Here is a 23,655-nt window from a genome sequence, read left to right on the forward strand (position 1 = left end):
TGTTTTGGGATGTAAGGTTCTGTATATGACAGTTATGTCCAGTTGGTCTGATGTGTCATTTAAGGATATTTCCTCATTGATTTTCTTTTTGGATGATCTGTGCATATCCGACAGTGGGGCATTTAGGTCCCCTACTATAATAGTGTTTTGGTCTGTTTCTCCCTTTAGTTCTGTTAGTAATTGCTTTACATATTTTGGGGCTCCCTGATTGGGAGCATAGATATTAATAAATGGTATGTCTTCTTGGTGCATGATTTCCTTTGTCATTATGAAGTGTCCCTCAGTATCTTTCTTTACCTTTTTTATTTTGAAGTATATTTTGTCTGATATTAATATCACTACTCCCAATTTTCTCTGAATGCCCTTTGCTTTAAATATCATTTTCCACCCTTTCAATTTGAGTCTATATTTGTCTTTGGGGTTGAGATATCCTGAAGTCAGCATATGGTTAGGTTTTGTTTTCTGATCCATTCTGCAACTCTGTGCCTTTTTATTGGTGAGTTTAGTCCATTTACATTTAGGATGATTATTGAAATATGAGGTCTTCTTATAGCCATTTTATCTTTTGCCTTCTGGTAGCTCAGTATTTCCATTGCCTCCTTGTCCTTGTGCTTCTGTTTTCTTTATTTTGGTTGGCTTTTGTGGGTTTTCCCTCTGGTCCTTCATGTTTTATGTTATATACAATGGTTCTGAATTTTGGGGATGTGGTTATCATTATGAATATGTAAAGGATGGTTATATATATACAGACCTCCATTTTCTTCTGCACGTGCCTTATCTTCATTCCTCTTTGCAAATTTGGATCTTTGAATGCCCTCCTTTTCAGCCATTGTTATCTCAATTTGTTCCTATATATGCTGAACATTCATTACTATCTTGTTATAACAATTCTCTTATTATTTAAGCTTATAATGCCCTCTTCTTAGTAAGGGTTGCACTCCTCTGCTTCTATTTGCCCAATAGTCACTTTACTCCTAATTTTGTACTTTTTTTTTTTTTTTTGGTCATTTTGTTTTAGATGAACTGACCGCATTCAGTATTTCCTGTAGTGCAGGCCTTGTAGTGAAAAATTCCTTAATTTTTGCATGTCTTGAAAAGTCTTAATTTCTCCTTCATATCTAAAGGAGAGCTTAGCTGGATACATTATTCTAGACTAGTATTTCCTTTCATTTAATAGTTTAAATATTTGATTCCATTCCTTTCTGGCTTGTAAGGTTTGTGCCGAGAAGTCCGAGGATAATCTAATGGGTTTACCTTTATAAGTTACCATTTTTTTTCTCCCTGACTGCCTTGAGAATTCTGTCTTTGTTGTTGATTTTTGATAATTTTAATACAATGTGTCTTGGTGAAGGTTTTTTTGGGTTGAGATAATTGGGTGTTCTGTTGACTTCTTGAATTCTAAGCTCCAGCTCATTCCTTAGATTTGGGAAATTCTTATCAACTATTTGTCTGAAAATGCTTTCTAATCCCTGTTTCTTTTCCTTACCTTCAATAATACCCATCATTCTTATGTTTCCTCTCCTGATGGTATCAGCTAGTTCTTGAATTTCTTTTTTATCATTTTTCATTCTTCAGTTTCTCTCTCCTTCCTTCTTATTTATTTCTAGATTTCTGTCTTTGATATCACTGATCCTTTCCTGCATTTGGTTGACTCTATTTCCCAAGCTTGCTATTTCATTTTTCAACTTTTGCAGTGTGTTCTTTATCTCTAGAAGTTCTATTTGGTTCTTTTTGAGGGTTTCAATCTCCTTGCTCTTGTTATCTAGTTGTTTTTTCACTTCCTGAAATTGTTGATTTGAGTTGTTTTAGATCTCATTGAGTTTTTTCAGAAGTACTATCCTGAATTCTCTGTCACTCAAGTCACATATTCCTATGTCTCTTAGCTTTTTTTTCTGGAGATTTTTCTCTTTCTTTCTGAGATGCCTTGTCACCTTGGTTGTTCATGGTGTTTAATGGACTTTTTCTCCATCTGAACATTAATAGAAGTGCATTCTGCTGTTTTTCCAGAAAGATATATTATATAAAGGTCTCTCTTTAGCTTGTTGCAAAAAAGGTGCTTTTTTTTTTCTTTTTTTTCTTTTTGGGGTTTCCACTAGGTGGCGTCTAAGCCTCTTAGATCTCTGCTTTATATAAAGTCTTAATAACGCTTTTTAAATTTTCTAATAGATATTTAATCATGCTCGCTACCTTCAATTTCAGTCCCTGTCATTGTTAGCGACAGTCTCAGCAGTGTTTGCTCAGATTCTCCTGGGGCTCTGTGGCTATTGGTCTCAGAGGGTATGCGGGGAGGGGCCTCTGGGTTGGGGGTTGGGGGCTACGGCTTATCCTCGGTTTTGCAACCACAGCAGCAAAAGTCAGCTGTTGTTCTTCTGTGGTCCCATCCCGCTTCTCTGCTTTCTGCCCTGATGCCTGCCTTGCAGCCAGCTGGCCATGGAGAGCTCACAGCTATCCCATGTAGGCATGTTCGGGAACCCACTGCTGGAACTCACCGATCCTTCTCCCTTCCCCCTCCTACTTCAAGGAGCTCCAGCAGCTGCGAGAGGCAGCTTCTTTATTACTCCCAGTCCGCTGCCTGACATCCGGAGTTCTGACCTGTGGTAACTCTTACGCGCAGATCCCACGCTCAGACGTGCTGGTGTGCAGTTTGGGTGTTTTTCGTTGAGTTTTAGATGTTCAGCTTATTGTTATTTCAAGGTAGAGATCTGGGAACGTCTCTCACTCTGCCATGTTTCCCTGAATAGTATTCTTCAAAAGTATCAAAATCATGGAAAGATTGAGAAACTGTCACATATTGGAAAGGACTAAGGAAGCATAGTCAGTAATGCATTGTGATGATATCCTGGATTGGATACTTGTTCTCTGGTCCTGAAGGAGCAAATGTTTCCTCTGCAGGACTTCTTATGTGGAAAGCAAAGTCTCAAACTCCCCATCAACTCACTCTCCACATTAGCGATGACTGCAACACTGAAACTCGGTAAAATGTCACTGGCATCAACCTAAAGCCAACAGGAGTCCCCAGTCTTGATGCAGTAAAAGGGTAAATTTTACTCAGGTAAACAGTTTGCAAGCCAGGAAGATGGAGCCTCCTGAGGACGTCAAAAGTACTCTCTCAGTATACACTTTTAAAAAAATACCTCCTCAGCCAAACAAACACTTTTATGTGTCTAATGAACACAACTATAACATTTCTTCATTACTCTCATCCATTTGACTCACTTCTCTCTGCCATTTCTAATTTTAAAAATCTATATGAAATTTCAAACATACTTTTGAATCATTAACAGACACATTAAGAAATGTATTGCACATTGAATTTTAATGATATATTTTAGTTTAAATCCACTGCTTTGGATTTATTTCAGTGTGAGGAAGATGTGGAAATTTAAGTTAGAAGTTATATTAATTACATAAGGGAAATAAAGGAGTAAGTTTTGGAAAAGAACTGATCATTGAAAGGAAAGGGACTGAGATGAAAACTACAAGGCTGTATGACAATATAAAATAGCTGAAGAGATTATATGTTAAATGTTAACTTGTAATCAGAATGAGATATTATACTATTATATTTGAGACTCATTTGACTCAGTTCTAGTTAAGAATGTGTTTAACAAAAATGTGTTTTATTCTAGTCAATGCTTTTGTCGTTATCGTCTTAAAACCTATTTTCTTTGTAGGCAGTGTAATAGCTCTTAGTGGAGTCACAAAATGGTATACAAAAAGGAAATTTGGTTACACTAATTCAGTTTTGTTCATTTTTGGCTTTGAAATGTGATAGAGATTGAAACTAATATCCAAATGTAGCTATCCTATATCTTTTATCTAGCCATATTTACTCTGCTCTGTTAAGAGCAAATAAAAGTTAAATACATATTTTCTCTAATGAATTCAGTGACCACAAGTTAATTATTTACAGATCTATCTTTAGTTTCTTATTTGGGGAAAACTTGAGGATATTTCTCAAATTGATTATTTAAATTCTTAATATATCCATAATAAAAGTAAATTTTTAATAAGCTGTTATTCTTCAATTATAAAAACAAAGTTAACTTTACCTGCTACTTGAATCTTACATATACTCATTTTTTTACATATTTGTTTCCAAATGCTTCCAAAAGGTTTACTCTCTGTACTTTAAACATCTTATCCTCTAAAATGTATTTTTTAAATATTCACTGCACAGCAAATAAAAAATGTCTGTCAAATCTTCTTTCTGAAAAAGTAAGGGAGGAGGAAAAGTTGACCTGAGGGTGATAAATTTATGGTTTCCATAACTAGGAACTGCTTTGCAACTTTGTGTCCCAATTTTACTCTATTTAAATATTCTTTGACATTTCATATGGCTGTTAAATTTGAATTACATGTAAGTATAGCTCATTGTCTGAAATTATTTCATTCTAGGTAAACAGGATTATAAAAAAACCAAACCTATTTTACGAGCAACCAAATTAAAAGCAGAAGCAAAGAAAACAGCAATAGGCATAAAGGTACCTGTATTTGATAACTTTAAATTTTCATATATGCATGTCATTTTACTTTCTAAGCCTGGATTGCATAAATGTTTCATTCTCAATGTTTTATGACATTTCAAAATCTAAGTTTAATGCCAGAATCGAAGGTTTTAATAAAAAATTTACTTATTGGGAAACATCCTTTTCATATCCTGAGATTTTGCCAGGTCTTAAAATAAAACAAGGTCACTCGTAAGAGCCAATTATACTTAAAAGTTGTAATTTATTTTTTTTCTAGCTACTGTATATCCATTTAAATTATTTATGTGCCTGAAAACTTTTATTTTCAATAAATTTTATTTCATAGTGGTTTAAATTTTAGTTGTAATTATATATACTTAGGTTATTAATATATATAAATTTACTTTGTATTATTGTTGTCTGTACTCTCCAAGATGAAATTTTAATGATGTTACTAAACTTGTTCTTTTCAAAAACTGCTGCAGAGGGATAAATGCAACTGAGAATGAAGTTACAATTAAATTCAACAAAATTACATTTATATTACTACCAATGTCAATTTTTTGCCAAGAATTTAGAGTCAAATTAAACTATAAATAGAAAAATTAACTTGGTGGCTCTACTGTCAAATGTGTTAAAGTGACTAGCACTTATATGTTATTTAAATATTAAAATGTTAAAAGGAGATTTTGATTTTTATCTGGCAGATGAAAAATCAGTTTTTCTAAGTTATAGCTTATTGCAAATGCCAAGGTATTACTACCAAGCTGTAACAGCTGTTGAACTGCCAGATGATATATTTGGTTGTCTTCCAGAATTTGCTATTATGATCATGAAACACTGCCTTCTTTTTGCTCCTGATTGCTGATTTTGATCAAGTATTGCCATGTGATGTTGTGTTTTCACAACACAATATCCTGTTTGTGCTGTGTGTCAGTTTTTAATTAAAAAAAAAAGTAAATTGCCTTTTTAAGATGATTAATATTTTGAAGTATTCTAATTTCATATGAAATTTCATCATCTTTAAAATTATTTCCATGACATGACCTTTCTAAGAGCAGTGCTTAGTTTTTTGTTATTTTTCGGTTACCTGATTGTTGTCTCTTGTAATGAGAGCATTATTTGTCATTTTCCATCAAGGCAGTATGACACATACATTCATCTTTCACAATGTGGGGTTTTTTGTTTGTTTGTTTTAAGAAAAATATTGGGATAGCAAACTCCATTTTTGGCACAATATAATGAGCAACTATAAATTAGAGTTTGAGAAATAGTGTGACCATCCATCTACAAATATATACCACTTTCTTATACATATTCTCTTTTTTTATTTGCTCTTATAATTTTTGTCATTATTTTAATTTGAGGCAATAACTATGTTCTCAATATGAGATCAGGCTACCTTATAGTGCAATTATGTCTTTTTAAAAACAATGTAGAATTTGTTTATCTTTTTATGAGAAGAATTTTTTCATAGATTTCATTTACGATTTAAGGTTTGTATAGAAGAGTTTCTATTGACATTAGAACATAATTCCTTTTTAATAAGCTAGCATATCATCTTGGGGGAAAAAAACCTTAACTTTAAACATTGTTTGCTTTAAAATTTATGTGAAGAGTCCATGAAAATGATGTGGAACTTTTTAGAATCAGAACTATGAAGGTGCTTTACATTTTAAATCTGGCATACTAATTATTTTGCCATCAAACTTTGATTACATTGTCATTTTAGCATAAGGTTTTAAATAACGAAGTTTCTTTTAGCAATTGCCATTTAATGCTATTTAATTTCCCCAGTGAGTAATTTTATCCATATTGATAATGTCAGAGAAGCAGCTAGGGAGTAATGAGCATCAAACATGTTTCACTCCTATCTAGTTGATACAAGATGACCATATTAGAATATGTTATCATTTTATTACTTATTCTTTAGAATGAATCATAGTTATGCTCTTAAAATAAATTAAATCTACAAAAATATGAACAGCTGCATAGAATGGAAAAATTACAGCAATGACAACACTAAGCATAAAGTAAAGAGGCCTAGGATCAAATGCCTCTTGCCTCTTATTCTTACATGAGTTCAAGCTGGCACATTTGTATAATAGAGATTATACCATTTACCTTAGAGTGTTGTCAGGATAGTTAAAAAGTATAGTGAAAACACTGAACATTGAACCTAGCACACAGAAGTCATTTATGAATTGTTAGCCAATTGAGAAAATATTTCTTTGAAGTAGTTATTACTGATGTGTATAAATAAGACTTTCCTTGGATGTTTGTCATTGGCCTGAAGATCCTAATTTGTATGTAAATTATATAAATCTTAATCTTTCATTATTAATTTAGAAATTATTTATGTTATTAATTTAGAAATTAAGTACTACAGCATTATAAAATATATGGAAAGAAAGATGAATAAGACATGATCATCTCAGGGGAACTTATAGGAGAAATCATTTCTATATTTCATTACCATGTACACTCAACAGTATTGATTGAGAAAATCATGCACTGGAGATATAAAGAATTATACAATAGGGTCTCTTACCTAACAAGCTTCTAGCATTTTTTTTTTAATGTATATTTAGAAATAGGAAACAGTTTGAGAGAAGAGTAATGATTTAGAATAAGATATAAATGACTGTCAAAATATCAGATTAATTTCTATTGAGGAGCTTTGTTCTACTAATGTAAACAAAATGTCATAATTTATGCCCCAGTAATTAAATGAGTGCTACCTAAAAAAATATCTGTCCAACTAATATTTGCTATTTGGTTTTTGTTCAATTAGATTTTTTCAAGAATTACAAAATCACTAAAAGTATTTTTAAATTGCAGAGTCCCATGTTTCTTAGTATTTAGAAGGAAAAAGATAATCTGCATTTGTTAAACAATGAGTTAGTTTATTTTAAAAGTTTAGATGAAAGGTAGAATCATATTAAAATAATAAAGATCAAAAATTTAGGATCAAAAACTTAATTTATCTGTTAATAAATAAAATATTCAAATGTCATCCAGATCCTGCTAATAACCCCTTGGAATGAGCCAACTGGGGACATTATTTTTGCTCTTTTTTGTTATTTCTGATCTAAAACTAAAAATGGCCAGGAGGCAAGGGGTGCCATATATGCCCACAGGTCTCTAAGGTATGATCATGTCACCAATATTCTGAAAGCAGTATTTTCAAATTTTACCATTGTTTTAACTGTCCAAAAATGCAGTCCATACAATGCTCATCTCAACAGAATAGAAACATTTTGAAAAAAGTGATTTGCTATACCTCCCCAACCAATACTTAAGCCCCACCACCATACCATATATTGACTAGACTTAATTAAATTAATGGATCCTCTGAAGTTGTATTCTATGAATATTCTCTGCTTCCTTCCCTTAAAAACTTTTTTCATGCCTCTGGATATTCTGAAAATGTACAGTGAAGATGATACAGTATTGTTTGAAAGGATAGGGAGTTGAAAAGTACCAATTAGAGGTGATTATCAATGAGATGAGCATCATGGAACAAAATCTTTATTCTTGTGTTAAGCTAGTGTGAATGATGACTGCTGTAGAACAGTTTTGTTGTCCACTATATAGAGCAGATGGATTTTGCTGTCGTGTGTTACTTGTTTATTACATTTTTTTAAAATTGGTAGCTATGTAACCAGATGGGTCTGGGAGCACAGCTGTGGAAATAAGAAAATAAATGAAACCTGTCTGATGCTACCATGCCCTTTGAGATGCCAAAGTGTTCCAACTGCAACAAAGAAAAATTCATTTTTATTTGACATTATATTAATATATTAGATTGAATAAATCATACCTTACAAAAATAGTTGACACTGAGTCATTCAACCAAATGGTTTTTATTAATATTTATTTACATAGTTTGGAAGTCTAAATGTAATTATGAAGCTAAAAATCTGTATAAAATGTCCATTTGTAATTTCAACATTCAGGTAAAAATTGCACATTGATTATAAACTATATTCATTTTATGTTTTTAAAATTTATTGGCATGTGTTGAATTCTTGATTTTACATTCTTATGGAATGTAAAATGCATTCAGAAAATGCAAATAAATTGCTCCTTCATAAAATAATACCACAAAGGGGTTGATACATGAGTGAAAGTTAGAAGGGAATATTAAGTCCTTTAGGATACTTAACTGGCACTATTTGTTCTTTTTGCTATTTAACCAAATGATATGTTAATATTGAGGAAGTTCCTTGATGATATGTATATATTTTAAAAGTTTATAGACTTTTTGAGGTATAATATGAATTATGTCATTCCTTAAGTAGTAAATTCTTGGCTATTATTTCAACATAATTGATTAACATATTCATATTAAATTACCAATAGAAATATCCAAGACCATCCTTCACCATTGTGATAAATTACACTGTAACATGCTTCATGAGCTAAAGTACTCAGTTTTGTTCCACCACATTAAAATTCATGGAATTTAGGATTTAACAAAATAATATTTAATAAAGATGTTTACAGAGGCATAATCTAGAAACTGGTTATAATAGTTTCTTCCCATTAGAAAAGGAATAATTTTTAAAAATCTGTGTCTAAATGCTATAACTAATAATACATTTATTAAAGCAAGAAATAAAGTTAAATATAACCAAATAGAGAGCAGATAAACTTTGTAGTCATAAATGACATTGCTTACCCCAATATTTTGATATCCAAACTATGAAAATATATTAAAAGTATAAATGTTAATTTTACTATTAGAAAAACACAAACAAATTAAATAAAAATAATAATAGAAATGCTCACCCACTGGTGTACTTGACAGTGCATTGGATATTATCAAGTACAAAATGAGTTTCTTAATGGCAAACGTGTTAAAAAGAATGTGAATATTAGATTCAAATTATTCATTCTAGGCTGTGGAATTACATGCTCATTTTATCTGATGAAACTGATAATATTAACCAATATCATTTCCTTAATTTCAAGTCTACTTTTGTTTTTTTCTCTCAGGAAGTTGGCCTTGTACTTGCAGCTATATTGGCCCTCCTACTGGCTTTCTATGCTTTCTTTTATCTCAGACTCTCCTCAGATGTTGACCCAGATCTGGAGCCAGATGAAGATTAGCTGAGCAGCAGTCAATGCATGATACGGAAATGATTTTATAAAAGCACCTCTCGGGACCAATACTTTCTGAAGTACTGAAAGTACAACATCTTGAATTCTTTCTGCTGGTATTTTCAGTTTACAGAAATATCTTTTTAAATAGTTCTATAGAATATCAAGAAAAGAACCTTACCTAGCAATGTAATATAATGTATCTACTGAATACTTTTATAAATCTTCCTGCTTTGACAGGCAACCTATTCCTGGTGCATTTACATTAAATGGAAATCAGATCCTGAATTCTTTGGATGTTTTAGCTAATTTATGTGTAGAACTCCATTGCTTACAGATTACTAAATCAATTTTTGTTCCACATGTATCAGTAGTAAAAGTATATGCCTTTATTTACAGAATCATACTCAAATCACATTCAGAGCCTAAGGAAGAACAAAAAGTCATAGGAAATTTTTCATTTTACAGGGAAGTCCTGCTCTCTTTCCAGACGTATTTTATATCATTAGAGAAACTATCTTCACATATATCTACAGTAATCTTTTTCCTTTGCCAACTGTTCAGTGCACATGTGCACCATCAGAAATGGCACCTGGATGACAGAAGCTCAAAGAGTCACATATGTCTCTAAACTAGAGTTCCTTTTCTCTTGGGCTGTCTAAACTGAATAGAAAGTTTAGTTGATCTTGATTTTAATTAACTTATTGCTCTATTAATATAAACTTGGAAATCCATTTTAATTATGTTGTTCTGGCTGCTTATAGTATCAGTTTGCTCCTCTTGTTAGGGAGATATGTAACAAATTGTTGTTTAATTGTGCAGTCTTTTTCACACAAGAGTAATAGCAGAAGTCCTACCTACCAAGTAATTTTTGTGGGTTGTTTCTTAAAGACAAACGATACAAAGTTGTTTTGCAAAATTACATTTTGTTTCTTGAGAGATAATGTATTAGAATTCTTTCATTAAAAATAAATAGAAGAAAATATATGCCTCATATTACTTGCATATGTAGTTTTCTGTTTATATAATTTTTCAAGGTATTTTGCATTTATTGTAACATAATGACAAATATATTCAATATTTTTACTAGTAATGGAATTTTAAAAATATTTTTAGAATATATGAATACATAAAGGTTAGCAAATGGGAAAATATGTTCACAGCAGAGTTATTAGCTACTACCTTATACATTTATAGAAAATGAATAGATTGAAACATGTGCACAAGTGTTTTATAATATATACATTGTATTTATGAAGAGTAAATAAAACGTTAAGGTTATTTCCATACATGTCAAGAAAAGAAAGCTTTGATAAATACCCAGCATATTCTTTGAGACTTTTGAAAATAGTTGAATGTGATTGTGTAGTATTACGTTCTGCAGAATTTTTTCAAATAGCATAATTTATTTCATCAGTATGAAAACAGCCAAAAGTTCCAATACTCTCACAAATCATTTATGCCAAGCAGCTGAGGGCAAAATTTAGACAGCGTTGTTTACTGGATGCTTCCCCTTGAAATCACAAACTCAAAAGATAGACCAAGAGTTCTTATACACTCACCACAGTGGACCAATCCAAGTGGCATTTTTAGGAAAGGTTACAGCATTTAATGCCATGTGGTATGTCTGTTCGTGAAGTGGGTGGTGAGGGAATATCCAAGCTGGCGTTTTGGATATGATGGGTCTTTTACTTTCCTGAGTGACATGCCACATGTCAAGAAATACTGCTTTCCCCACTCTTATCACATTTACGTGAACAATTTTCATTTAGTTATTTCCCCTCCCATACGATGTTAAAAACAGTCATATTAAATAGAGTTATTTCTAATTTCAGTGGTAATTTAAATAAGATGATATGTAATAATTGTTTATTAGCTACCAATTCAAGTGAGATATAACTGAATTTACAGATTTTTTGTTTGTTTGTTTTTTTGTTCACAAATATCAATAGCAGCTTTATTTGTAATAAGCGAAAGCTGGAAAGAGCCCAAATGTCCTCCAACAAATAAATGGATAAACTTCGTGGCATTTCCACAGAACTGAATACCACTCAGCAGTAAAAAGGAACAAACAATTCACACACACTTCTACACAGATGATTCTCAAAATAATTATACTGAGTGAAAGATGAATTTACAGTTTTTAAAATAGATGATTACACTCTTGGAAACGTTTAAACGTCCATTACTCTGGAAAAGACTACTATTCTGTTCTACTCTTGAGGTATTCTTTTGGGGAAAAAAATGTTTCTTTTACTTAAAATTTAAAATATAGTTAATATGCACTATTAGTTCCAGGTATGCAACATAGCTATTCAACTAAAAATTATTTTTGATAGTAATACGTTACTCTAAATTTAGTATAATTATAAGCAAGTTTCATTACCTAATTTTATGAATACCCTGAGTTTATGACTATTCCATTTCTATGACTAACTTATGATAGCTCCAGACAACTGTAAGTCCCAAGGCCTAAACTCTGATTTTAATAAATAGCAGGTAACGTGAGACAATATATGTTTATATAACATTGTTTTCTTGAAGCATAAATTTTTCATGCTCACATTAACTGGGAAACAGCCAATCAATCCTCTGTAGAGAAATCCCAAACTGAAGTCTGGTTTCAATCTTTGAAGACAAGAGAGGTGATATCCAGCCTGCTTTTGAATAGTGAGTGATGTTTGCCCTAAATCTGAGACTGGCACCAGACACAAATTTTAAGCAAAGGTTTTTCCCCTCCAATAATTGACTACTCAGAGTAATTCAGAAGGCAAAAACCAAAAAATTATAATGACTTTTCAGAATATTATAATCTATTTGTTAACATATTCTGCAGAATAAATTTCAACTAATTCAGCCGACTTAAAGTCGCTTATGTGAATGAAGTTTGAAGGGTTTGCATGCAAAATAAAGAATGTAAAATTCATTTGAGAGGAGATGTTGTAAAAATGTAACCTCATCTAGAATTTCTTTTAGAACAAATGAACAAAAAGCCTATCTTAGTACCAGCATAGGTTTATCGTTTTTAAGGTGGCAAAATACTTGAAGGTTTTCTATCTTTTCAATTTTTCATAAATATGGAAGAAATATTCCCACCCAACCAATGACTGTAAGATACTGAGAATATGTTCTTATTCATTTCTGTAACTCCAAGTATGTAGTGATCTGCACATATTTAATAAATGCATGTTAAAATTTAAATTAATATTTTTTAATCCTCAGAGTCTGGCACAGATTTTTGCTTATAGTAGAAAATAAAAATTATTAGCACTTAATAAATAAAACTTAAAATCACTATATTCATCAACTCAACATTTAGCATTTATGGTCTTTGGTTATATTGAGACATATATATGTTTTATCATGGTCCTCTTTAAGATAAAGACAACTAGCATTACATTTACAGCAGAACAGATGCATTGTTCTTCTTTAGGAAATCAAATATGCTATTTTTATCTTAGTATTGTTAAAAAAAATACCATATTTTTAATATAACAGTATACATCTTCATTCCCAATGAAAATAAAACCAAATTTTTATTATAATGTTTATGTGAATACTAAAGCACTGTATTTTCCATATTCTAAAATTTACAGTCAGTGATAATTCAGTAAAGCAAATTTGCTTTAGATAAACATCAGAAGTCAGCTTCTATAAATTAAATTTTTAATTTTATATATTCCATTCATTACAAGGTTGTTGAGTCAAGACTGTTTATCGAAATTAAGTTTTTTTTTTCCTCCTTACCAACAAATTAGGTTTCTTTACACTTACCTGAGGCTTCTCTGTGGAGATTCCTACCACCTCTCCTTTAGCAGCACTGCCTTCTTTTATTAGAATCGCTCCAGTGCAGCCTGGATAGAATGATGTTTGCTAGATTTTATTTCATTGACACCATATCTAGAATCAGTGCAACCCACAGTAAAAAATTGTAGCAGGTGAATTCAGTATCTATGTAAACATTCTAATGATTTTGTACAGGTTTTGGCTATACAGGTAATTATGGGGGGAACCAAGAGAGTCACTTAAAGAACTGTGCCAGTGTGGAAATATTTATAATGAGTCAGTAAATTCGTTTAAAACAATTGAACTGCTGCAGTATTCAGCATTGTGCCTGTTAAACATTTTTTTTTTTTTTATCAACAGCACCAGACACGAGATCCTATTTCTAGAAAAATAAGATACTTTAAATGCCAGAAGATTTTTTGATGACAGTACCTCCCCCTATTCTTCATTTTTTAAAACAACAACCAAGTTGGTGGGAGGCAGCCAAAATTTGAGGTACCAATGCTTCTCGAACAGATGTCACACCATTATTTTTTAGCTCGTTTGGATGAATAAACATGTTAAACTGTGAAGCATTACATTTTAGATTTTTTCATTAAAAAAAAGAGACAATCTGTTTACTGTCCTAATTGAGACAACAATCCTGTGGTTGCCAGTTTTGGCAGTCATAACAATGAACTATAAATATTTGGACCAACCAAGTAAATGGTGACTATAAAGGCTATAGCATGTGTAAAGTTCTGTTTTCATGGGCACCCATATTAGTATGGCATTTTTTTCTTGACTTCTTCAAATATCATTGTTTGTGTAAATCTGAAGTTTCATGGTAAGACTAAAAGAAATTGATTTCAATATCTAATTTCATTCTAGTTTATCATCCTTTTTAGTGTTCAGCTATCTACCTGCTTATAACAAATTACTTCTGCAGTTGCTCTTTTGAATGCGACACGGCAAGTCTTCATTGGATCGCGTACTCTGTACATCCTAGAATAACACAAAATTCAGAGATTTTTTTTCTGTTTTCATATTTATAAAGTGAGATTAAAACATTTAAAAGCCTCTTAAATGCCAGCAATTTGGTTTTTAACAGTAGGCTTTATAGTTAGACAATAGTGAAATGTAACTCTTGCAGTGATGGTCATGAGAAGGTCATGTTATTTTATGCTTTACATAAAATAACAGCATGGGAGAAGTTGGTAAACCAAAGAGATATAATCTAGACATAAAAATTATTTATTACTCTAGTTTCCAAACATTTGTAATCCAGATAGCAAGTGCCCTTCTAGACATCTGATTTGAGTGCTCTTGCTCTCTTCTCTTACTCCTCACCTCCTCTTCTGTCCTGCTCAATCCTAAATTCTAGGCAATCTCTAACATTCCCTTTCTCAGTGTTTATGAACTTCACTTCTATTTTATCATACTTAATTATGTACTTACTATATCAACTGCCTCTACTTTTTTAGTTAGAATTATCATTGATCCTCACCTATTTTTCCGCTATCTCTTACTTTTTACCTGCTTTCATTTTTACCTATCACTAACCACCTGCATTACACAAAACTAGAGAAACTAGTATAATGAATCTCAGTCTACCCATCATCTAGTTTCAACAATTACCAATATATTGCCACTCATGTATATTTCCCCCATTTTTTTTTGCAACCTGAAGTATTTTAAAGCGAACCTAAGAAATGGTGACATTTTACGTATAAATATCACAGTATACATCTCTGACAAGAACTTTGGTGTTTTGTTTGTTCGTTTGTTATGTTTTTTTTCCCTTGCATTACTAAGAACCTGTTATTATAGCTAATAGAACTAAATAGTTATTCCTTGATATAATTTAATACCAAGGCTATTTTCAAATGTCCCTAATTGTTTCCAAGATGTCTATTTATAGTATGAGATCTGTACTACATTTGGTTATATGTCTCTCACATTTCTATTATTTTATAAGAAACTTTTTTTTCATTCCATCGATTTATTGAAGAAACTAAGTTATTTGTTCTTTTGAATGTTCAACATTTTAGATCTGGACTTTTTCATCATTTTGTTCATGTTAGTCCTCTACTTTCCCTATTTTCTGTAAACTAGGAGTTAGATTAGATCCAGACAGTTGTGTTGTTGTTATTTGTTTGTTTTTAATGCTGGAATATTTCATAATAGTTAATGAGACACATAATATCTGATTGTCTCACTTATAGTGATGCTGAAATTTATCAGTGGGTTCATGTGGTAGTAACCTGATTCCCTCAAAAATATGGTTTTATGTCAACATTTTACCATTTATAATTGTTTCCTAGGTCCATTATTTTATTTGCATTGAAAAATGTCAATTTTTATTATTCTTTCAGCACTTATCAAATGGAATTATCAGAAACTAAAAAACTGTTTCGTTATCTTAATACATCTCATGCAGGAAAGGAAGGATAAATACTTGAATCTTTGTCTTAATCAAATTTCAGAGTAGTGGGTTAGCCTTCTCTAATGGTGACCAGTGAAGATTTGCCATGGGTGTTCCTGTTGTTGCTCTTACTATCATAATAACGTCATAGGTTTTACATATGTGATGTGTGTTTCGACTCATTGCAATTGTCACTCTTTTCAGTAATGAAGTGAGAATTTTATTATCATGCTTAATATTAGAAGTATTCTCATTAAAATTGTGAATTTTTTATGCTTTTACATTATTTTACATTTTTCCAAAGTGATACCCATTGCAATCAGATTTTCCTAAAACAACGTAAGTGGTAAATATGGAAAACATCTAATATTTACAGATTATATAATTGACTGAGGAACTAAGAAAACACTAAGATTTATATAACATACTTCATTAGAAAAAACTATGTAAAAATCAATAGCTTTGTCTATTTATTTATCTTTACAATAATTACAATAATTAGCTAAATATCATAATATAAAAATGCTTTACAATCAGATTGAAAATTATAAGTTGTCTAAAAAAATCAAGAAATATGAAAAGTCTCCATTGGAAAAAGGAACTTTACAGAATAACATAACAGAACTTTAATGAAGAAGAGACCAATGTCTCCCAGGATGAGATAATTCAATATTGTACAAATATAAATTTTCTTCTAATCTGAAAAGAGAGCCTTAATTTTTAAGAAATTAAAGTGTATTATAAAGTTACATAATTAATACCATAGTCAAGAAAAAATAGACAAACCAATAGAAAAAGTGCAGTGTCCAGGAATAGATCCAAATATATTCATTTAATATATCATGTAAGTCATGAAAATGGAAAGATAATTTATTAAATGTATTGAAACAACTTAGTATCCATTTGGAAATTAAAAGATGCCTAAACTATGACTTAAAACAAGATTAATTTCTGATGGTATTTGTGGTCTCTATATGAAAAAAAAAAAAAGAAACCATAAAAACTATTAGAAGAAATGACAGACATTGTTGGAATCTTTTAGTAGGTTAATTATTTCCAGGCATTGATTCATGAGTCAGAAATCATAATGAAATACTGTTGGATTATAATACATTAAATCAAAATCGAATATGTGGCCTAGTACCCAGTTTTAATTAACAATATGAAGAAACAGTCTCTTTCATATATTGCTTAGGGGAATAGTAATTTCACACACTTTCTGGAAAGCACTTTTGCAATGTACGTTAAAATATCTTAAATTTCATATATTTTAGAAATTTATTTCACAATAGCAATGCCTGTAATGTGCAAACAATACACAAACTATGTTATCTACATCATTGTACATTGTTCATCAAAAAAAGCAATGTAAATGTCCAACATGAGTCTTTACAAACAGTGTTACATCTATAAAATAAAATTTGTTGGATATATTAAAATAATATATACTTACTGACAGGTAAAAAAGCAGTCGTAAAAGATTACATGTGATATGATTTTATTTGACTATACACATCTGTATATATGTGTATATCTATATGAATGTATTGAAAGAATATTAGCAAGTAAAGAGTATTCATCTTGAGGTATTGGGTTGTAAGTGATTTTTACTTCTTTATATTGAGTGAAACATTCAGTCTCAACTATTCACGGGAGACTAGAAGTACAACATCATGAGTGCAGATTCCTGGTAGGTCTGTTTGTTTGTTTGTTGGTTTTTCATTATCTCTTATTTTTCATTCATTTAATAGCCATTTAGCACCTATCAGGTACTAATAAGTCATTTTTCACAATTCTCTATGTATAATGTAAGTAGTATGCAAAAGGTGGTTCTGCTCTTTTCACAGTGAGAAGTTGAAGAATGATTCAGAAAGGAACTGATGTTCAGTTTATTCATGCTCATTCAAAAAGTATATTTATTGAGAATTTGCTACATGCCATGAACATAAACTAAAAGAAAAATAATACTCTTGCTCTCATAATGTGATCTTGAGAGATAGTGATGGTTTCATCAAACAAACAACAACAACAAGAAAAGATAAAAATATATTCCAAGTGAGAAAAGTCCAGTAAAAGAGTACAAAGACATATTAGTGTTTAGCCTGTCCAGTTGGTATCTGGAATACAGAGTGTATGTGGTATAATGGAGTGGAAGGTTTTCTGTTGATTTTTCTTTGTGCTCATCGTCACTATCTTTCCTTCCTCTGTCTAAAACCATTTTCTTATATTTAATTTGAAAAAGGCATACACATCTATCCTTCAAGATTTGTCTTTTCCCAGATTTTCCTAGACTTCCACTCCTCAAGTTCCCAACCGCTCTCACCCAAGGCTAAGTTAGGTGATTTTTCTCTGTCTTTCATACAATTTATTTCATGATAAGTATTCATTTATATGTCTGATTCAGGACTCTGGACTGGACTGGACAGGTTTCTAAGGACTCTGATGCCTGGAATCTGAGGTCCTTAGGGAAAGAACTCTGAGTTTCATTGTTGTATCTCAAATGCCAAGCACTGCTCTAGACCCATGGTATATACCGTAGTAAATATTTTTGAATGAATAAGTACTATACTTTATTCCCCCAAACAGAGTTTTTCAACATTGGCATTATTGACATTTTGGGACAGATAATTCTTTGTTGTGGGGAGCTATCCTGTGCATTGTAGGATGTTTAGCATCATTCCTATTTACTAGTGTGCAACTAGAGGCCAGTAGCACTTCCTTCTGCCTCAGTTATTGTTGAAAGAAGTCATTGAGAAGATGTAACCTCAGATTGACCTGAGAGCTGGACCCAAGCAACAGGAGGCTCCTGACCTCCCTCCCCTGTCCTTAGAATGTATGTTCTCCCCACCATTCCCACAGTGGGAAATGTTTTCAAGGATGTTACCTTGAGAGAGTTAGGTATTGCTGACACCATACAGATGGTGTATGCGACTAATCCCAGTTAAGGCCTCTACATAAATGTCTAAAATTCTGATAGTCAGATGCAGAGATCTAATCATGTGACTGCCCAAGATAAGCCTCCTAGGTAAGTACCCTTGCTTATTAAACCTGCCACCACCTACCAAACTAGAGTGACCTGCCTTTTTCTTTGGTCTCTCATTGCCCTCCATGTAAGTTTCAGGTTTCACCTGGGAAGCTCTCAAAGTTTTGAACCAACAGTTATTACAACCAAAAATATCACCAGATGTCCCCTGAAGTCAGAGTTACCTTCACTTTTATTTTTGTGAACTACCATCCTATACCATGAAAATCACAATTTCAATGAGCATGATGTAGAAATTAGGAAGAGTGGGATGGGACTTTCAGGTTATTTCCATCCTTTGATTAGACACATTTATTTTTTTTTTAAGACCAAGCATTCTTAATCCCATATTAATTGTTGATGCAAAGCCTACACTAAATATAGTGCATGATGGGAGGGGGTGACTGGGGATGGGGGAGGTCACAGGTGAAGAAGAGAGATGTCCAAACTTGCCCCATCTGCTGCTCAAAGCCTAGTTTTGTTACTGCAATCTTGTTTTGGTTCTTTTCTCAAAAGAAAGTAAGACTTTAAGATGTTGATGTTTTCATATAAGCTAGCATTTTTTCAAGAAATTTGGACACTAAAACAAAAGCAGAAGGATTTTCTTTAAATAGTATGGCCCTCTTGCACTTAATTTTTTAACTAACAAAACATATTCAGTGAAGTCAAAGAAATTTTATACATACTAAATCATCAGACTTAGAACCAGGTACTTAATTCTTAGAGAACTTTCTGAAATTTTAATGTATAAATTCTTTTTCATGAATTCAGTGATTACATCTGATTTCCATTTCTCTTTGTATTTCTTAGTCTGAAATGACTCATAATTTTTAAAAAAGCATATATATATATATATATATATACATGCATGTCATTGAAAGAATAAAATTAATATCCATGTAATAGTGCCCAGCTTACTGACATTTGGTATTGTCTGGCTATTTTAATTTTTACCATTTTGAAGATTATATTAAGATATTTCATTTAAAATTTTTCACATTCCTAATTATCTTTATCATTTTACTTAATTTTACCATTGATTCTCTAAAAGTTTCCAAGTATACTGTCATCTGTAAATTAGAGATAATTTAAATTGTTCTTTTCCAGTCCTTATTATTTGGATTTTCCCTTTAATCCAAGTATTATTTAATAGAAATACATACACGTATGTATATAATGCTTACAGGTAGGAGGCCCTGTTATTTAAATTTAAATTATTAAGTTTAAGTTTTCCTGCACTGTAATCAGTGTTGTTTGCAGTATTTCTATTTTATGGAAATTGTTGATGTTCTCTATTTGACCTAATTTATTATGTTTTTGTGACTGATTCACGTACACTTAAAAAGGCGGTGTGTTCTATTTATAAGGTGTAATGTTCAGTATTGTTACACAAGATCTACCTTATTATGCTGTATAGATCTTTAACATTATATTCTTTCTTACTTTCCATCCATTTGACCTGCCTTGTGCTGAGATTGGTAAAGTCTTTTATTATTAGGTTTTTATTTCTCCATGCATTTTCTGTAGTTTTGCTTTTTGAACATGATTGCTCTGCTATTTGGTGTATTGATATTCATAGCTTTTATATCTTTGTTGTGAGTTTTGGCTTTTAACATTATAGAATATCTTTGCCGCTTTGTGGCCTGACTTCTACTTTTCTTATGTCAATATCAAAATTCCTACTGTCTTATATTTTCATTTTTTTGATATATCAGTCTTTTCCTATACCTACAATTTCAACCTTTTGAATTACTGGTATGTTAAGTGAATCCCTTGAGCCAATTTGAATTTTTTTTTTTGTAATAGATGAGTTAAGCCAATTCACATTTTTTGATATGGCTGATATTATTGGTATCAATTCTGTATATAATTTTATTTTACAGTTACCATATGTATTTTGTTATATATGCTATGTTTCTCTATTTGGTGTGTCTTTGCTTTAAAAAATATTTTGGTATTTTTGAACATTAGTATTTTTATTTAGCAGTTTCCCTTATATTTACACCTTTTTAGCACACTTAATATACTTTTAATAAATGTTTTATTCTGTGAATTGTCAGTCTTACATGATATCCTTGACTCTGATCCATCATCTATAAAACAGTCAATAATCTTATTCTACTCTCTTTTTTCTTTCTCTCCTTTCATTTCTAGTTGTTTTCTTTCTACTTTGAATAACATACCATATGTAACACATAACATGTACATGCAATTTTTCCACCCATGCCACTACCCTCTTTTTAGGTATTTAACTCAAATTTAACTGTAAAATTAAATATGTAAAATGGTTATCATCACTTTTTTGCCCAAAAATTCTAGGTTATTTCCTAGTTGAATGAAGCTCATCCAACCAAGGAAGGGCACATCTGTTAAGCATTCTCTGGATTTGTGAACCTTTAAAAGTGTTTTTCTATTGTCTTGACACTTGAAGAACAGTTGGGTGGATATAAAACACTCGGTTCACAATTCCTTTCCTTGAATTTCTTTAAAATGCTTCTCTACTGTTGCTTTGTTTTGTATGTTGCCCTTCTGTGGGCGCCAGGCCCGGCTGAATCCAAGGTCTGGCTGGTGCAAGGTCTGGCTGCAATCCAGGCTTGGGACTAGGAATAGGACTCCAGATTAGAATGTTACCTTAGTATAGTAGGACGCCTGCACCTAAAATATGTAAACATACTTCAGTTTATTGTATTACGCATGTGTGGCTGAATGCCACAATTGTACTGTATTATATGTGAAGCCATGCGGTCCCCTGGGGAGCAGAAGGGGAGCACAGAAAGGGGAGCAGAATTGTGCACAATACCGTGCACCCCGTGCAATAGATTGCACTTACCCCAATAGAGCTGCACTCTGCACAATAAAGTTGGTGCCGGCCGTTTCATTCTCATGTCTGCCTCTTGTGCATTCTTCCAACTGGACGTATCACCATCGAACCTTCCCTTCTTGATCAGCTCAGCGCTGACACTTGGAGTAGCCTGCAAAATGAGTTTACCGCTGACACTTGGAGTAGTATGCGGAATGAGTTTACCGCTGACAGTGTAGCCAACAGGATCAGCTCGCTGCTGACACTGACACCTTGTGATGTTTTATACCAGACTATTTTTTTTTTAACCCTGGTAAGTAATTTAATTTTATTGCCTGAATACCCCGAATTTGTTTTCCTTTAAATTCTAATTGTTTTTCTAGGACATGTTTCAGAGTTTACTATTTTTGAGTTATTGAAACACACAATGGGCCCTTTGAATATGTAAAAATAGATTTTTTTTTAGTTTTGTAAAGTTTTCTTGGATTATAGTTTTACAAATTAGTTATAACACATGTTTACTTTCTTCAGACTTCAATTATATGTATGTTGAACTCTCTTTGCATATCTGCCATTTCAACTATTTTCTCTTTGACCCTTTTACTTGTTCTCATTTTATCCTCTTGGTTGTTATCCTGCTTTTCTTCAAAGTGTCTTAGTAAATTTTACTATAATCTATTATATTATGAGTATCTTTTAATTTATACTTTCTTTCTGAGATGAACTTTTTTCTTTGTAGTTTCTTTACTGAGATTAATTAATTCATATTGCATCACTTCCTTTTTTACCCACTTCGGTCTTGAGTTTTAAGGTTTCTAATTCTAGTTTATATCTATATCTACATTTTTATATATATCTGCATATCTACCTCTAATCTTCAAATACTTGTTAGAGGATTTTAATTCAGTTAAACATCATGTTAGAATATTCTTCTGTTTGTGATTTAGATTTATTTATTTTCTTTTCTGGTAAAGAGCTTTTCATCAGCTAAAGTATTTTGATTTGCATTTTCTATTTTCTTCTTTCATTAGCTTTCTAAGGCTTTGGCTTGATTTTTTTTTTTTTTCTCTTAGTCGTTTTTGGGGTAGAGTCTCTAGTCCAGGAGTGCCCACTTGTGTCAGCCTAGTGAGGCCAGTTTCTGTTAATGAATGCTCTTAGTGGTAGGGGACAAACAAAAGATTGACATGCCTGTTTCTGTTTTATTTCTGAAAGATTGTCAATTTTCCCCTCGTGCTTTCTTTCTCATTTCGGTTACAACTTCCAGAGCATAACTTTTTCTCTACTTTTGTGATTCTCTCCAAGAAGCAATACTTTTTGAAGCTGTTGACTTTTTCAATACTATTCATTTTCAAACCTTTTTCCTATAGCTGGTACTGTGAACTACTAAATACCAGACCCCCAATTTTACCACTTAGTGTTGTACTTTCTTTTTCTTAGTCTATGCCTTATCTGTGTGCTCTGCTTTTTAATGGTGTCTCTTAAGCTTCCCTTTTCCTAATTTCAACACCCAAAGGCTTATATTAGTCTCAGGAGGTCTGTTGTTTATCTCTCTGTTTATAAATAACTGGATCATGGTATTTCCTGCTGCCTAGTAAAGCTAAAGGCTTGAGTCATTTGTGATTTCATTTGCACTCTTTTTTTGGTATTATTATTTTGAGGAGGACTTGAGTAGACATTCAGGTTCAGAAGGACGCTATTATCTCTAGTCTCACAGTTTCCTTGGAAATAGAGTTTTGAAATTGACCATTTTCTACATTAAATGTATAGATTTGTTGTCTGTAGATTTTATTATATTTTGAACTTAAAGACACAAAAACATGTTTTTTTAAGTTGCATATCCCTAATTGGACTCTATTTTTTGAGGGAGGGATCTTATAGTTTTGATTTTCACTGTGGTACTTGGTATAATATACACATAATAGTTTCTCAATATATATTCACTACTTAGTTGTTAAAACTATCATTTATTGATATAAGAAAATCTTTTTATATAAGAAATTGTAAGCAAAACATTTGGGTTATTTATATATTTTTATTTTATTTTTTTATTATTTATTATTATTATTTA

At 31.7% G+C, this 23,655-nt stretch overlaps 1 protein-coding gene across 6 annotated transcripts in view; it reads left to right on the forward strand.

The window, feature by feature from the left end:
* Positions 1–10,574, forward strand: part of TRIQK (triple QxxK/R motif containing) — a 97,128-nt gene extending 86,554 nt beyond the window's left edge. For all 6 annotated transcript variants that reach the window (XM_023525589.1, XM_023525588.1, XM_011384393.2 and 3 more), the window contains 2 exons: positions 4,399–4,484; positions 9,471–10,574. In XM_023525589.1, coding sequence (XP_023381357.1) covers positions 4,399–4,484; positions 9,471–9,584 — 200 coding nt within the window. In that variant the 3' untranslated portion in view covers positions 9,585–10,574. The remainder of the gene's footprint in view (positions 1–4,398; positions 4,485–9,470) is intronic.
* Positions 10,575–23,655: the final 13,081 nt, after the last annotated feature.

The sequence above is a fragment of the Pteropus vampyrus genome, unplaced genomic scaffold (genome assembly GCF_000151845.1).
Source record: "Pteropus vampyrus isolate Shadow unplaced genomic scaffold, Pvam_2.0 Scaffold572, whole genome shotgun sequence".
NCBI lineage: Eukaryota > Metazoa > Chordata > Mammalia > Chiroptera > Pteropodidae > Pteropus > Pteropus vampyrus.